Source organism: Desmodus rotundus, chromosome 3, assembly GCF_022682495.2.
Source record: "Desmodus rotundus isolate HL8 chromosome 3, HLdesRot8A.1, whole genome shotgun sequence".
In the NCBI taxonomy this organism is placed as follows: domain Eukaryota; kingdom Metazoa; phylum Chordata; class Mammalia; order Chiroptera; family Phyllostomidae; genus Desmodus; species Desmodus rotundus.
The window spans coordinates 199,990,051-200,006,321 of record NC_071389.1 but is presented as its reverse complement, the minus strand read 5'-3'; the positions used below and the strand labels follow the sequence as shown (position 1 = coordinate 200,006,321).

At 63.9% G+C, this 16,271-nt stretch overlaps 1 protein-coding gene across 2 annotated transcripts in view; it reads left to right on the top strand.

Annotated features, from left to right (window-relative positions):
* The window catches only part of CELSR1 (cadherin EGF LAG seven-pass G-type receptor 1), a 105,488-nt gene extending 91,750 nt beyond the window's left edge, over positions 1–13,738 (top strand). The window contains exons 24-35 of one of the 2 annotated variants that reach the window (XM_053919744.2): positions 823–1,023; positions 3,888–4,062; positions 6,369–6,481; positions 6,779–6,858; positions 7,773–7,899; positions 8,507–8,632; positions 9,010–9,104; positions 9,334–9,437; positions 9,657–9,806; positions 10,130–10,363; positions 10,789–11,050; positions 11,749–13,738. In XM_053919744.2, the coding sequence (XP_053775719.1) occupies positions 823–1,023; positions 3,888–4,062; positions 6,369–6,481; positions 6,779–6,858; positions 7,773–7,899; positions 8,507–8,632; positions 9,010–9,104; positions 9,334–9,437; positions 9,657–9,806; positions 10,130–10,363; positions 10,789–11,050; positions 11,749–11,758 (1,677 nt within the window). In that variant the 3' untranslated portion in view covers positions 11,759–13,738. Of the gene's footprint in view, positions 1–822; positions 1,024–3,887; positions 4,063–6,368; positions 6,482–6,778; positions 6,859–7,772; positions 7,900–8,506; positions 8,633–9,009; positions 9,105–9,333; positions 9,438–9,656; positions 9,807–10,129; positions 10,364–10,788; positions 11,051–11,715 lie in introns of both variants that reach the window. The other variant, XM_053919743.2, reaches the window with a different exon arrangement.
* The last annotated feature ends 2,533 nt before the right edge of the window (positions 13,739–16,271 follow it).

The following is a 16,271-nucleotide window of genomic DNA, read 5'->3' as shown; positions in this document are numbered from 1 at the left end:
ATTGGGGGCTTTCTCCTGGCCAGGGAGCTGGGCAGGGCCAGGAGCGGACTCCTCGGCTGAGGAAGCTGAACTCCAGGTAGAAGAGAGAAAAGCAGAATCGGACAAGGCTCCCGAGCATCCCGGGGCCTCAAAGCCAGCGGTCTCTGAATCCCCCTAGCTGTGGGGGAGCCCCAGGACCAGGGCCTCCGGGGGCCCGCCCGAGGTAGCTGCAGTCCTGCCTCCCCCCACCCTGGCGCCGCTCAAGCAGCCCATGCTCAGAATTCCATGAGTTTAGAACACTTTCCAGCGGTTTCCAGAGAATGGGAGCTTCTTGTTTCCCGAATGTCAGGACTCCACAGGGCGCCAGGTCCTGGACAAGGGCGACATTTGGCAAAGTGGGGGAGACGGTGGCAGCCCCCGGCCGCTGCGGTCCACCTGCCTCTGGGGTAAACTCTGAGTCTGTTTGGGAGGGCTCGCCCGAGAGGATCGGGTGGACAGGCTCGGCCTCCCCTGGACGGCAGGGCTGATGGGTGAGCCTTTTTCTGTTCTTATTTTCTTTATTGTGACAAAATGTAGGTAACGTAAAATTCAGCATCTCGGCCATATTTTAGTGTGTGCAGGTCGGGGGCACTAAGCCAATTCAAGGATTGCTGTGCGGCTGTCACCACCATCCACCCCGGGACTTTGGAATCGGCCGCGCTGCCCACCTGGTTTTGTTCCGGTGTCTCTGCTCTGGGAACCGTGTGGCCGCCGTGCGGCTCCTGCGCTGAGGAGTCTGGGCTGCGGGAAGGCCACCTCAGAGCACGGCCCTCACGCCCCTGTCTGTTGCCCACCCGCCTGCAGCACGGAGAGGTCCTGCCCCTGAAGATCGTCACTTACGCGGCCGTGTCCCTGTCCCTCGCCGCCCTGCTGGTGGCCTTCGTCCTCCTGGCGCTGGTGCGGACGCTGCACTCCAACCTGCACAGCAGCCACAGGAACCTCGTCGCGGCGCTCTTCTTCTCGCAGCTGGTCTTCCTGAGCGGGGTCACCCAGACGGGGAACCCGGTGAGACCCCCACCCGCCACGTCCACCTGCCCGGGCCCCACGTGTCCTCTGAGGCAGAAGCTGGGCGGGCGCCGTGCTGGGTCGTCCAGTGGGTGCCGCGGGCCGGCTCTGGGAGGTCGGTCGGGGGCCCTGGGCCTGTCGAGCAGGCTTTGTGCCGAGAGGGAGCTCCCTCTGGGGCCTCCGGCTGCGTCACCTGACTCGACACTGGTGATGTGGTCAGAAGGTACAGTCACTCGTCAAAGCTCAGAGCCCTGTGAGCTGCCACTTGAGCTTTAGCGGCCCGAAGACGCATGAGTCACCTTGTCCAAGGGCCTCCCATCCAGCAGCGTCTCCCACTCCCTGCACTTAGCGCTTCCTCCGAGTCACGGCCTCGTGTCCTCCTGTGAAAGCCTGTGTGCCCCGCCCCCCAGCCGTGGGTCTTGCTGCTGGATGGGGTTGAGGGGGAACAGGGAGGGAGGCTGCAGAGGGAGCGAGCGGTCAGGAGAGGGTGGGGAGCTTCTGTGCGACCTGGTCACATACTCGGTGCCTCTCTCCAGCCACCCCAGGTCGTGTGGGTGCACGGGGTGTCAGCCAGACTCTTGGGGTGTCGCGTGTGCTCGTGGGTGCTGCACAACGGTCATCCTTGGGTGACTAGGTTGTGCGTTAGGTAACCCGATGGACTTCAGAGAACCATCCACACTGGCCTGCGGGCACGTTGGGAGGAATGGCTGCGGGGTTAGCGAGGTGGCCGCCTGTCGTTGGAGACGTGGGTGCACACGGCCGGCACTAGTGCTCCCGGCCGCAGGCAGCAGGCACACTGAGGACGGAAGGCACAGAGGTGCGGGTGGCAAGGGCGGCAGCGGGGAGGCTGCCTGCCACAGGAGCTTGGGTCCCGGAGGGGGAGCTGGGGCTGTGGGAGCTTCTGTAGGACTCCAGAGATCAGGGGGAGGACGAGCTGGTGGCCACAGCGACCCAGGGAGTGGGGCAGGGACCACTTTGGAGGGGAGGTCGCAGCCCCGCTGAGAAGATGGGAAGAGAAAAGCTGGAGGAAGGAGAGAGGTTGGTGGCTGTGGCCGCCCCCATCTGGTTCTCCATTTCATAACGAGGATTTTAAAAATACAGGGGTCACAGCACGGTAGATGGGGGCGGGGTGGAGGTCTGTGGGAACGGCCGGCCCCTGGAGGAAGTGGAACGAGACAAAGGTGGAACTGGGCCTCTGCCTCCTTGGCTCTCCCTCCTCGTTCGTTTGTTGCAAACAGAAACCTCAGGCGACAGCCGAGCCCCTCAGGAGGGCAGGTGGGTGGTCCCGCCTGGGAGGCAGAGAGAGGCAGGGTATGGAGGGGGACTACTTCCAAGGGCCACACCAGTGACCTCGGTGGCTTCTCTGCCACGACGCACTAGGCCGGGTGGTGACAGGTCCTTCCATTCCTCTGCATCGAGCCAGGGGAGTCGGGCACCTCCACCTGCCTGTGGGCCTTAGTGCGTCAGGCAGGTGGCGGCTCTAAGCTAGGTGACTCACTCCCAAGCCCTTCCAGTCTGCCTTTCGTGGTCTGCACGGAAGGGGCTGCAGAGCCGGGCGGGGAGGGCCAGCCACTCCCTGTAACTGGGGAGGGGGTGGGGGGCAGGGCAGAAGGCAGAGCCCCCCCCCACAACCCCGGGGCTGACTGGGGAGCGCAGAATGGAGAAGGTGGCCGTGCCCACGGAGGCCTCAGCAGCGCGCCTGGTTCTTACGGGTTTTCTGTGCTCGCCTTCCCATCTCTGGCAACATGGTTCGTCTCCCAGGTGACCGGCAGGCTCACGTGGTTTACCACACACCAGCGTTTTGTCTTTGTTCTGCTTCTGGAAAAGGGGGTGCACGCAGTGCCGAAGTCTGTGCACGCGCGGCTGTGCTGAATTGTGAAACGTTGTATTTCTAACACTTCTTTTTAAAAAGAGAAGTGTTTTGTGGATTTGTTTTTCACATTGCTTAAGGCAACAAGCCGCCGACCTCCTCATGGACCGAGGGTCCCTCCCTGAGCCAAGGGCGCCGTGCGCACGGGGGAGCAGGGGCGTTTGGCAGGGGGTTCGCCCGCCCCGGGCTCACCCTCCGCGGCCAGGCTGGCCGGACCGTGTCCGGCGTCTGAGGCAGTGACCTGCCGTTCTGCTTCTCTCCTGCTCACCTCCCGCCCCGGGCTGTGTTTGGTGAACGTCACCTCTGGGATTTTGTTTCTGGAGAGAACGTGGCCCGTCAAGGTTGGCGTGGCAGCAGGGGTGCTTGTGTTCCCAGCGAGACGGCTCTGTGGGGCTCCCCACGGGGCACCCTGACCTGGCTGCACTGTGGGCCACGGTGGCCCTCGCTCTGTTCCCACCTTCCTGTGTCTGTTAGGGTCACAGTGTCTCCCGGGTGCAGACCCTGAGACCTGGGGGTTGGGCTGACGGGATAGCAGCAGAGACCGGAGACCTGCCCGAGGGTCAGGGGTGGTAGGGCAAGGCCAAGATCGTGGTCTGGGGCCCTCGGTCTGAGCAGACCACCTCCCAATAGTCAACTTTAAATTAAATGCCAACACCAAATATTGGGAAAGGATGGGAACCGTGATGGGAACAGTGATGGGAAAGTACGGACTTCCAGCTGCTACTGAAGTCGCAGAGGCTCTGCCTCCTGCTCGTCCCCGGTTGGGTTGCGGAGGGGACCCTGTTCCACACGGGGAGGCCGAGACGCTGTGACCAGTGGCACACAGCCACCGTTGGGCAAATCTAACACAAAAACCAATTAACCCGATATCCCTGCTCAGACCCGCAGACCCTCACGTGGCCACGTGGCTCCCCCCACCGCTCCCCCTTGGCCCTCAGCCCGAGGTGCAGGGGCGGGGCCCCGGGCCGGCGCTGAGCGGCCCCTGTCCCCGCAGTTCCTGTGCACGGTGATCGCCATCGTCCTGCACTACGTCTACGTGAGCACCTTCGCCTGGACCTTCGTGGAGAGCCTGCACGTGTACCGCATGCTGACCGAGGTGCGCAACATCGACGCCGGGCCCATGCGGTTCTACTACGTCGTGGGCTGGGGCATCCCGGCCATTGTCACAGGTGAGGACGCAGGGAGCAGCCCCACTGGTGGCCGGGGGGCGGGCAGGGCCGGGAGCACACCACCTGGGGGGGCCACGGGACGTCGCTGACACAGGAGCCTGTGTCAGATGAGCCAGCACCCCTGGGCCCAGGTGGGAGAGCTCTCTGGCCTCCCCTCCCCTCTGCCCCCAGCTCAACAGCCCCTCCCCCACAGAGGAGGCCCCAGCCCTGCACACTCATCTGCTCACAGGGGTGTGATCGCCCGGCGCCCACTGCGGGGTCCTGTCTTCTGTTGAGTGTGAGCTCCCTGAGAGCTGGATCTGGGTCTCATCAGGGTCCTATCTCTTGCTCCAACAGACAAGGATTTTACGTCTGCCCACTGCGTGGATGGATGAGCGGTGGGTGGATGAGCAGTGGGTGGCTGGTGGATGAGTGATGGATCGATGGGTGGGTGGGTGGGTGGGTGGGTAGATGAATCACGGGCTGAGTGATGGGTGGATGGAAGAATGAATGAAGGAGGGAGTGAATGAACGAATGAACACAGCAGCAGCTCTCGCTCTGCACACCTTTCACTAAATACCAGCAGGTCGGAGTTTGCTTCCTGTCGGGAAAAATCCACACTTTCTTCTGGAGGAGCCGAGCCCCTGAGCAGGCCCTGGGTCCGAGGGTCCCTGACACACAGTCTGAGGCTCGAGGCAGTGGCAGGAGAGTGGGGGCCGCCCCAGGTTTTGCCCGCAGCCCCGGGGCCAGAGCCCAGCAGGTCACCTCCATCCTGGTTTCCTCAGAAGCCTCGCCCACTGGTCTCCTTGGCCTCTGCTCCCACCCAGGCAGCCTGGGCACGGCTATTCGGATGTGACTCCTCGCCCTGTTCTCCGAGGGTCCCTGGGAGACTGTTGTCACCCCCATACTGCTGAGGCGGGGGCAGGGCGGGCAGGCGGGCCTCCCTCAGCACAGCCCCTCCTCTCAGGCCCACGGGCTGGACATGGCAGATGTCATATCAAGCCATCTGCTTCCTCGTCGGTCCATGAGGCAGGTGGCGGAGTCCGGCAGTCCCCGAGTCTCAAAGACCTGGAGGCACAAGGCTGAGGGCCGAGCAGGGCCGCGACCTGGGGGGTCCCCCCGACCCCCGACCCCCGTGTGCCGAGCCCCCTGGACACAAGGACCTGGTGACGCTGGGCGCTCGGGCCTGGTCACCTGTCCCTGGGTTTCTTTTAATGACTAAGTTAAGCTCAGAAACCGCGAGGTCACATTTTATTCACATCGAGTCCTACGAACAGAAGTGGAGGAGTGAAATCAGAATCGTTTGCTGGTTTTACAAAGGGGACGTTGAAGTTTCGCTCCATGGTCTTTTGTGCCCCAAATGAACTCGGCCCTGGGTCCTGGTGTACACTGTCCCCTGTGGCCGGCTGGCCGCCGCAGCCCCGGGGCCTCCAGGGTGAGCCCAGGGCCCAGTGCAGGGAGGACCTGCTGGCAGGCAGTTCTGAAGCTCACGTGCCGGTGCTAGTTTGCTGGGGCTGCCGTGACCGAGGACCATAAACTGGGGGCTTAGAACACCAGACGCGCATTCTCTCCCGGCCTGGAGCCAGAATCAGATCCCACCCAGACCCCGCCAGGGGGTGGCGGCCAGCCTGTGGGCACCAGAGCAGAAGTGCCTGGCCTGGCCGGGGGACCCCGACATCCAGGGGAGTGGGGGAGGGCCAGGGAGGTCACACTGAGGGTCGGACAGGGCACACCTGCCCCCTTCTCTCAGCGAGGCCTGTGTCGGACCCTGAGGCTCATGTGACAGCTCTGCCAGGACAGGGTCGTCCTGCAGCTTGTCCCCGCCTGTTAGAAACTGGCCGTAGCTTAGAAACCACGGGAAACTCCGCATTGATTGAGCGCTTGTGGGGGATGAGCAATTTCTGTGGCATGGGGGGCTCTGTGTGTGGTGTGTGCGTGTGTGTGTGGTATTTGTGTGGCGGGGGTGTTTGTGTGGTATGTGTGTGATGTGGGTGGCGTGTGGGTGCCCTCGGCTCCTGCCTGCACTGAGGTCCCTCACGGGCACCCCGGCCTCCTGGTGGACCTGGTCCACTCGCCCGTCCTGTCTCCCTCGGCAGCCCCGGCCCAGCTGAGCCCCCTGTGGCTGCCTGGCCGTGTAGTCAGGGTGGGCCTGGATTTGACTTTGCTCTGAGGGCACTTGGGCCTTGTCACTCCCAGCTGTTTGTCGTGGGTGCCTGGCCCTTTCCTCTGAGGGCAACACCGGGGCCTCGGGTCCTGCCTGCAAGGGGCAGGGAATGCCCACTTGTGGGTGTGTTTGCCCAACACCCTCACCCCTCCTCTATGGCCAGGACTCGCGGTGGGCCTGGACCCCCAGGGCTACGGCAACCCTGACTTCTGCTGGCTGTCCCTCCGAGACACCCTGATCTGGAGCTTTGCCGGGCCCATCGGGACGGTCATAATTGTGAGTACAGTGGTGGGGTCCTGAGGACATGAGGAGCCGGCCCCTCTGTGGGGCCGGGGCGGGGGGAGGGGGGCGGAGGGCAGGAAGGGCTGACGTCACCCTGATGAGGCCTCATCCTCAGATAGACCCGCAGGTCCCCGGTTCCGGGCTGCATCTGTGTGAGACACTGGTGTCCGGCTCCAGGGGTCCCCAGGGGGCAGGCGTCGGACACGGGGCGGAGACGCTCAGCCGTGTTTGCCTCTGCAGGTCCCTTGTGACAACATAGATGAGCGGGTCCCCGACTGTGTGTTTTTTCAGGTCAACACAGTCCTGTTCGTTCTGTCGGCAAAAGTCTCCTGCCAAGGGAAGCGCCGCTACTACGAAAGGAGGGGCGTCGTGTAAGTCTGTGCTGATGCTGACGGGCAGGCGGGAGCCGAGGTGCAGACCCCTGGGCAGGGCCTGTCACCCTGCGAGCCGGGCCCCTGGCCGCTCCCAGGCCAGCTGTGGCCGCATCAGGGACCACTGGCACAGCCCGTCTGGGGGGCCGAGGTCAGCCGGACAGCGGGGCTGACAGGCCACAGTGGGAGAGGCAGCCGCATCTGGATGTCATCAGGGCGGAGTGGTGTTGGGTCCAAGCAGTGAGCGGGCGCTGGGAGAGAGGCAGGGAGGCTGAGGGCAGCGGGGACCAGGCCAGGCCGGGGACAGCAGCCTGGGACAGGGCAGAGGCACATTCGATGCAGGGGTGTGTACGACGAGGATCACAGCCGAGGGCAGGAGGTCTTCAGTGGTGACACCTGGGCTGCGCGTCCTTCTCACCTGGGAAGGCACGGCCGTAGCAACAGATGCAGCCAGAGGTGGGGATGATGGCGGCAGCTGGTCAGAGGAGCCGGGGTGATGCTGGAGCCCCAGGGAGGAAGGAGGGCACTCCCAGCAGAATGGGAGCCCAGCACTAGGGAACCTGCGGTGTTCTGGGGGTAGAGAGGGGACTGACTCACAAAAAAAGCCTCGGAGGGCCAGGCAGGGTGGCGGGAGAGCTCGGCGTGGAGTCCTGGACCAGAGAAAGGCTCGGGGAGACGGGGGTGGGCCTCCAGTGGGCTGAGTGCCAGAGCCAGGAGGTGGGCGAAGGGGTGGCACATAGGAGTGGCACCGGTCCTCAGAGAAGGGAGGTTCGGGCAAGGGAAGGCCAGCAGGCGGGTGGGCGGGTGGACAGATGGGTGGACGGACAAGTGGGTGGCTGGACCAGTGAGTGGCTGGACCAGTGAATGGCTGGGGGGAGGACTGGAATCAGGCCCGTGCCTGCCCCCGCCCCCAGCTCCCTGCTGAGAACCTCCTTCCTCCTACTGCTGCTCGTCAGCGCCACCTGGCTGCTGGGGCTGCTGGCCGTGAACAGCGACGTGCTCACCTTCCACTACCTCTTCGCCATCTTCAGCTGCTTACAGGTGAGCAACTCGGTGGGGGTCCGGGTGGGCCAGCTCCGGGGAGGGAGGTCCTGGGTCACTGGTGCTACTTCCGCTCTGAAAGGCCTGGACCCCGAGGGGCCGGGAGGGCTCCCAGGGAGATCCCAGCCCGGCGTGCAGGCTGCGTCCTGGCTCTCGGGAGGAGCGGGCTGCACCGCGGCTGTGGCTCCAGAGCGGCCACAGCGCGTGCAGGCCACAGCACGCAGCCCGGCCACCAAAGCAGCCTGTTGTGCCCGTCCCGGGCCCCTTCCTCGGTCCTCTTCTGTTGCCGGGGCTCAGCCAGCGCAGGGCCCGCTCCCCTCCCCTCGGGTAAATCCCACGTGTGTCCCCCGGAGGGGCTCTGGCCATCGACCGTTCACACCAGGAAGATGGTTAGAAGTGATGGGGGGGACTCCGGGGGACTCCTGCGGCCTGGGATGGGGCCCTCCAGTCCCCGGATGCTAACCACCCTGGCCAGGCTCCTGGGGGAAGCAGGGCCCCCGCAGCGGGAGGCCGAGCCCCGGGGCCTCGCCGGGCTGTGCTCTGTGTCCCAGCCCCCGCCGGCCAGACCCCGCTGGCTGCTTTCCTGACCTGCCCACGCTCCCCACAGGGCCTCTTCGTCCTCCTGTTCCACTGCGTGCTCAACAGGGAGGTCCGCAAGCACCTGAAGGGGGTGCTCTCCGGGAAGAAGCCTCACCCGGATGACTCGGCCACCACGAGGGCCACCCTGCTGACGGTAGGGGGCACCCAGGGCCACCTGCAGGCCTGGGGGCTGGGCTGCACTGCTCGCCAGGGGTCTGTGTGGGGGTCTGGACCCAGCGGGGGACACGGCTCCGTGCCGTCTGTGCCCCTCACAAAGGGCTGGGCTGTCCCCGGAGCGTGGCATCCAGCCCGACGGGACAGGGTCTGTTGTGGTCAGCTAGCTTTTCCAGGTCTCGGGGACCCGACCAGAAGCAGTGGCTGAGGGCAGGAGGCTCCCCCTCGCCGTGGCGAGGCCCCCGCGCCCTGCACCTGGTGGGGCGCTGTCAGATTCCTGGGACTGGGGCTTGCTGTGGGGACGGCCACCCTCCGCCCGGTGGTCTCGGCTCACCGATAACCATGCCCCTCCCCCAGCGCTCCCTCAACTGCCACACCACCTACAGCGAGGAGCCGCACCTGCTGCGGACGGCCCTGGGCGAGTCCACCGCCTCACTGGACAGCACCGTCAGGTCAGGCCCGACAGTTGCCCTCACTGTCCCTCAGGTGGGGGGTGGCCCAGCTCTTGTTGCCTGCGCCCTGCTGTTCTAGTTCACGGGTGCTTCCCCATGCACTCAGAGAACCTTCCAGAGCCCACGTGGCTGTTCTGGCACGTTCAGCAGGTGTTTGGTGCTGTTGGGGGGCCACAGCATGCGGCCCCCTGGGCAGGGGTGCTGAGCCCACCCTCCCCGCCCTCCCTAGGGACGAAGTGGGCCAGAAGCTGAGCGTGTCCTCCGGGCCAGCAAGGGGCGGCCCTGGGGAGCCAGACTCGTCCTTCCTCCCCAGGAGCACCAAGAAGCCCCACGGTACGTGTGCCCCGCGGGTGGCCCCTGTCGGCCTGCACACGGCCTCCCGGGGGTCGTGGGTGAGGGCTCCTCTCGGCTCTCATCCTCCCCCTGGAGCATGTGCAGCCCCGAAGGGGCCTGACCACCGCCCGATGCCTGGGACCCAGGTGGCCCCACTCTGCCTCAGGTAGGGAGCCACCCACCCGCCCCGGCCTGAGCCCCGCCCCCTGCCGCCTGCAGGCCAGGACTCGGACTCCGATAGTGAGCTGTCCCTGGACGAACAAAGCAGCTCATACGCCTCCTCCCACTCCACGGACAGCGAGGATGACCGGCTGGAGACCAAGGATAAATGGGACCCGGCCCGGGGCCCTGCCCACAGCACCCCCAAAGGTGAGGGAGCAGGCGCAGCAGGCCAGGCCTGCCCCCCCCAGGACGGGTTGCGGAGCAGAGGATGGAGGCCCTCTCCCCAGCCACCGAGTACAGGCAGGGCAGTCTTGGGGTCTCTCTGGGGGCTCTCACTGACAAGACCCACCCAGCGGACAGGGTGGGGGTAGCCAGAAGAGGCGCTAGGGGCTGGGCGTGGTGGGGGACTGCAGCCGGGCCCCACTGTCAGGCCTTCCCTGTCTGAGCCCCGGCTCCCTGGTGAGGGACAATCAGGAACTTCTCAGAGCGTGGGGCCTCCCTCCTTGCTGACGGTGGCCTTTGTGCCGCAGTGGACGCCACACCCAACCACATCCCTCCCGACTGGCCGGACGGGAGCCTGGGGGGGAGCGACAGTGAGGAGCTTGGCGAGAAGCCGCCCCTGAAGGTGGAGACCAAGGTCAGCGTGGAGCTTCATCTGGACCAGCAGGGCAACCACTGCCTCGAGCGCCCCCTTGATGGGGAGAGCAGCGGCCCACCCAGGCCAGCAGGCACACTCCCCATGCAGCCCCCGGAACAGAGAAAAGGTGCCTCTGGGTGGCCAGGGCCCACTGTCCTGAAAGCCCCTGGTCCTGAGAGAGGGGGATGGAGGCGGGACCCAAGGGTTGGGGGTGGGTCTTGCCAGATGGGGTGGGGCCTGTGGGTGGAGCCTGACTGGAGCAAGGCCTTGCTGGGTGGGGCAGGGCCTGCTGCATGGGGTGGGGCCTGCTGGAGGCGGGTGGGGTAGGGTGGGTGGGACAGAGGCGAGTCCTGGGCTTGGGGTTGGGGCCCTGGCAGGCAGAAGTGGCTGCTTGGCCCCACCACCTGGGGCTGAGACCCAGGGAAGGAGGCCCAGTGGGGGCACAGGGCTTCCAGGACCCGCAGGAATCATACCCAGCCCCCCAGCCCCACCGAGTCTGCAGCAGCCAGCGGGTCAGCCTGACCGACACCTTCTCAATCCCCCTCCTCCAAGGCATCTTGAAAAACAGAGTCACCTACCCTCCGCCGCTGACGGAGAAGACCCTGAAGTCGCGGCTCCGGGAGAAGCTGGCCGAGTGTGAGCAGAGCCCCGCGTCCTCACGCTCGTCCTCCCTGGGCTCCAGCGATGGGGTCCACAGCCCCGACGGTGCCATCACCGTCAAGAACCCGCGGCGGGAGCCTGGGCGCGAGCACCTCAACGGGGTGGCCATGAACGTACGCGCCGGGAGTGCCCAGGCCCGCGGCTCTGACTCGGAGTGAGTAGCAGCAGGACGGCCCCCAGCAGGCCTTCCCTTTGCGCCCCGTCCAGGGTCAGTGGTCAGGGGCCTGAGCACTGTGGCTGAGACCCTAGGGCGCCCAGGCAGGGGGGCCCGGGGGCCACCGTGGGGTGGGGTACCTCGGTGGGAGGGGCCCCCGTGAGAGGGGCTCCAGCACTGGTCCCAAGGAACTGACCAGAGGTGGGCAGACTTCCTGTCCTGGGCGGCCCGGGGCGTTACTGCCCCATTTTGTGGTTGAGAGGACTGAGGTTCAGGGGGTGATGGGCTGCAGACCAGCCTGCTGACCTGTCCCCTCAGCCCCTCCCTCCTACAGACCCTAAGGGAGGGGCGGAGTGGGCGCCATCCTAAGGCGCGAAGCGTGAGTTTGGGGCCTACCCTGATACGCATGCTGTGGTGCCAGGCTAGCTCTGCGGGCGCTCGAATGGGCCCTGATGGTCAGGGTGCAGGCCCGGCCCCCTACCCGCCTCCTTCCCGGGCAGCTTCCACACACGGGCTTGCACTCCCTGGAGCCCCCGGGGAGCCCTGGCCCCTGGGGGGGGTGCTGCCCCTACATGACCTGGGACCTGGCCCAGCCCTGGGCTTCCTGGGGGCAGAGGCCACCTTGCTGACCCTCCACCTGCCTGCTGGCTTCTTCCCACGCGCAGAGGCAGTAACGAAACTTCAATTTGAACCATCAGGAAACCGTGAGACCAGCCGCCACCTCCGCCCAGGCTTCTGGGCTGCGTCGTGGTGCCCTCGATCGTGGAGCCCGAGGGGCCACCGCTGCGACAGTGAAGCAGGCCCTGGGTGTCTCTGCAGTGGCAGCCCCATACCAGGCATGACCCGCAGTCCGGGCCTGACCCCTGGGCTGCTCCAGGGGCTCGGGGCCATCCAACCCCGTGACAAGTGCCAAAGGCCACAGGCACGAGGAGGCGTGGACTCCCGGGCCGGCACGGCTATTTCCTCAGACTGCAGATGGAGCCAAAACCGTGCACTGGCCTCACCAAGGGAGGGCTCAGCACCAGAGCCAGCAGGGCCGAGCTGGCCGTGCATGCGAGGGACCGCCAGGCCAGGCTGGGGACACCAGGCACGGACCGAGGAGCAGAGCCCGGCCGCCCATGTGGGCATCTCCCTGCAGTCGGGGCCCCCGGCCAGCAGGCTGCACTGAGCAGCCCGTTAGGAAGGCACACCTTGCCTTAAAGCAGGCTGCGTCCCCCACCCCGTGGAGCAGGCGCCAGTGCTTTTGTGCGTCTGGGGACTGTGGGAAGGCGGAGACCCGTGTGGGTTCTGTGTCTGTCCTGACGTGTTTTCCGTGCAGGGAAGAGAGCACGGTTGTCCTCGAACCTGCTGCGCGCTGATGCGTTTGGTGTCCCAGCAAATCCAGGGCGGGGGTGTTGGGAGAGAAACTGGACTGAAGCTGCAGACAGAGGGCCCTCTGCTGCTTCCCCCACTGAGCGAGGAGCCTCGGGTGTCACCCGCGCAGCCCAAGTTCACTGCACGTCTGTGGCTGGGAGGTTGGCCTCCGCTCCCACCTGCCTCTGCTGCTGTGGATCCCAGATGGGGCGCTCCGGGCCCAGGTCAGTGTCAACTGCAGGTGCCACATGGCCGGGACTGCCACACCGTTCCTTCCCTGGCTGTGCCCCACGCTCGGCCGTGCTAGATCTAGGCCCTGCAGGGCCACCCTGGCCCCCTTCCCAGGGTCCTGATTCTGCAGGTGGGGAACTATTATCCCTCTGCTCCTGGTCTCTGTGGCATTTTAAACCATTCACACAGATCCCTGATTCAGAAGGAGGTATGAGGTCTTCCAGGATGTCACATTCCTTCCTGCCAACTCCCGGGCTCTTTGAGACTCCAAGGGTCTCCAGGCAGCCTGACCAATTACTTCATTTTGCTTCAAATGGCCAACTGTGCAAAGGGACAAAGCCACCGCCACCCTTTCAGCGGTTACTGAGCTGTTTTTGGAAACTCACACCAAGGACCAGCTGTGACAGTCCCATTGTGGGCAGTCGGCCCAGCACGGCCCGAGGGGCTGTGGAACGAGGCCCAGAGTTATTCAGACACGTTTTATTTCAGTGTTTTCTTTGTGGTTCATTCGAATCAGGTGCCCAAAGAAATGATCAGCACAGCTGCTTCCAAATAGGAGCCGCCCTAAGTTAGGAGGAAAACCCAGTGAAAGGCAGAGATTTCCCCGCCGTGTTGTTCTGATTGAAAATGTGACCAGGGTCCCCGACCGTGTGAGTGGAAACGGGTGCCTGGGACTGGTTGGGGACCACAGAGTACAGAGATGAAACGAGACCCCGGGTCTCCTGCCCGAATGAATTATAAATGTGCCTTAGCAGGTGCGTGGCCTTCCGAAGCTAGGGAATGACAGTGCCTCCGTGTCCACCGCCTGTGGGACATGTTCTAAGTACAAACAGGTTTTCATATCTTTGAGTCTTTGAACTCTCCATTTTCATGGGTTCTGCCTCTTGAGGTATAGTTTTTAATTTGCTAGAACTGTTACCAAAAAAAAAAAATTGTCAGTTTTATGAAGACAGGAAAAATGTAAATCTATTTTTGTGACTTAAGACTAAGATCAGACACTGGAGTTTTTTTTTTTTTTAAGCAAATGTATATTTATTAATGTTCAGAACACTGGAGTTACATCACACATGAGAAAAACGTCTACAATAAATTAAGATTTTTGAATTTGTGCCTCTGCTGGGCTGGTCTCCCCACCCCCTCTCTTCGTAGGGCAGCCGTGGAAGGGACCCGGACAGGGTGCGGACAGCAAGCCTCGGAGAGCAGGAACTGGGCCGGAACTTTATTCTCCCGCGGGGGTTTCCTGAGAGCTTTAAATTTATATCTTTCGCCCAATTGGAGACATTTTTGGCCAGTGTGTTTTCCCCTGCACCACTCTTTCCTGTCCTGCAGGCCACTGACATAATTGTCAGACCTTTGAGAGTGCCTTCCAGCCGCCGAGGCTCTCTTCATCTGTTTTCAATCTTTTTTTAAAAGATTTTATTTTCAGAGAGAGGGGAAGGGAGGGAGAAAGAGGGAAACATCAATGGGTGGTGGCCTATCCTGCACCCCCTACTGGGGACCTGGCCTGCAACTCAGGCAAGTGCTCTGACCGGGAATAGAACCGGGAACTTTTTGGTTCACAGGCTGGCACTCGATCCACTGAGCCACACCAGCCGGGGCTCTGGTTTTTCAGATTTCCTCATTTCTAGTAACCAGTCTGCATGTTGACTGACGCGTCCCTCGGCCACCTCTATTCTGTCGAGCCCATCCAGAACATTTGAGTTCACACATTGCCAGCGTGTGTCCTGAAACCTCCGCTGGGTTCCTCCTGTAATTGTCGTTCCCCTGCCCAGGACTTCGGGTTCTCTGTGCGGTTCTAGAGTGTTTGTCTGCACGGCGTGGGCCCGGCCCTAACAGCCGCCTTAGAGTCTGAACACCTGGGTCATCTCGCTTGGACTCTTCTGGGCTCCTCCTTCGTTGCTTGACTCCAAAGTGAGCCCTCAGCCGGCATCTTGAATGCCATGAGACTCCAGGTCCCCTCAGAATGCTCTGCTGGTTCCAGCAGCAAACCACCGGTTAGGTTCGGAGCACAGGCTCGGCCTCACCTTCTGTGAGCAGCGGCTCCAACGTCGGCTCAGTGTCCCGGGCCTCGGCTGAGCTGCCTGGGTTCCGCCCGCCTAGCAGGTCTGCTGCTCACTGAGTCTGGGGTGGGTTTCAGGTTGTAGTTCTGTTTGGAAAGCCTCTGATAAGCTGCTCCGGGCCTGCTCCATACGCCCCGATTTGGGGGTGAGCCAGCACCCGCATCAGCACCCGCAGAAACAACGCCCCAGGGCTTGCCTCACTTGCACTCCTGGGGCCCTTGTCTTAGCCCCTCAGTCCAGAGGGGGGGCTCCTCCAGAGTGCTAGCCGCCTGCACCGTTGCCCACTTGCACCCAACTGGGGCCATGCTCAGGGGGAATTAGAGGAAAACCTGGGTCCCCCCAACTCCATAGCCTACAGGGCCCCCTTTTCCCAGGCCTCTCTTGGAGGCCAGCCCAGTTGCTGGCCACACAGCTTCAGAATTTGGGAGGGGAAAAAAGGGAACCCCCACCCCAAACACCTCTCCCCATTGGTCATTGAAGTTTTGCTTCTTCCCCATCCACCTGCTAATGTTTGCTGGCCAGAGGGCTTGCTCAGCAGTGAACGGGACTGGCTAGCTCTCGACCCCAAAGCCCTGCTCACTGGGAAGACATGGACAGACCCGAGGGGCCCGTGGCAGAGGGGGACATCGGCCGGGCTGGGAGTCCATCCACGGACACAGCACACCCACCGGCCTCAGACAAGACAGCTGCGGGACCGAGCAGGATGGAGACCAAACCAGACCCTGTAATGCCGTCTGCACACAGGCACGATGCTGAGCACCGGCAGCCACGGAAACAGCTGCGCCTCCCGGCCCAGCTGCAGAGGTGCCTGCTGCCTCAGCGGTCACAGCTGCGGCCTGCCCCGCTCCTCTCCCTGCAGACCAGGGTCACTGACACCTGGGCTTGCTTCCCGGGAGGTGGACGCTGGCAGAAGGCTGGTCAGGGCCCAGGGAAGGGGCCTTCCAGGTGCAGTTCTTGGGTCCACCTCACTGAAAACACTCCGGAAATGGGAATGGGGGCCAGGGGCAACCCTTTATTTGTATCAGCTCTGAACTGGGAGTGCTTCCCCTTTTCCTTCCCTGCTCACATCAGGAAGTGGCGGCGTGGCAGCTGGGGTGCCCGTGTAGGAAAGAGGGCCGGGGAGCCTGCATCGCACTTTCACCCCCAGCCCCTCCAGCCTGCCCAGGACCTGACCACCTGCAGGCACACCCCGGGAGTCTGCAGGCCCCAGCGATGCTCTTGGCCTGACGGCGCCCCCTGGTGGACGGCAGCTGCTAATGCTCTCTGAGCAGCACCCGGCAGGCTGTCTGTGGAGCAGAGGCCGCGGTGCCCAGCGGAGAGCAGGCGGCACTGCCGGCTGAGAGGCTGCCTGGCACCAGCCACAGGGGAGGCCTGGAGGGTCTGGGGGCAGCAGCATGGGGCTGGCATGATGGCAGAGCCGTCTGAGACTGGAAGGGCGCACCCCCTACACCAGCAAGCAGCCCCTCGCCTCCCACTCCCATGCCTGCCCCTCTGAAGGTCAGCCATGCACAGAGCAGGGTGGGCACCCTAGAGGCTCCCAGACGGGGGCAGCTGCTCAGACCTCCGTTCCCAGCGCA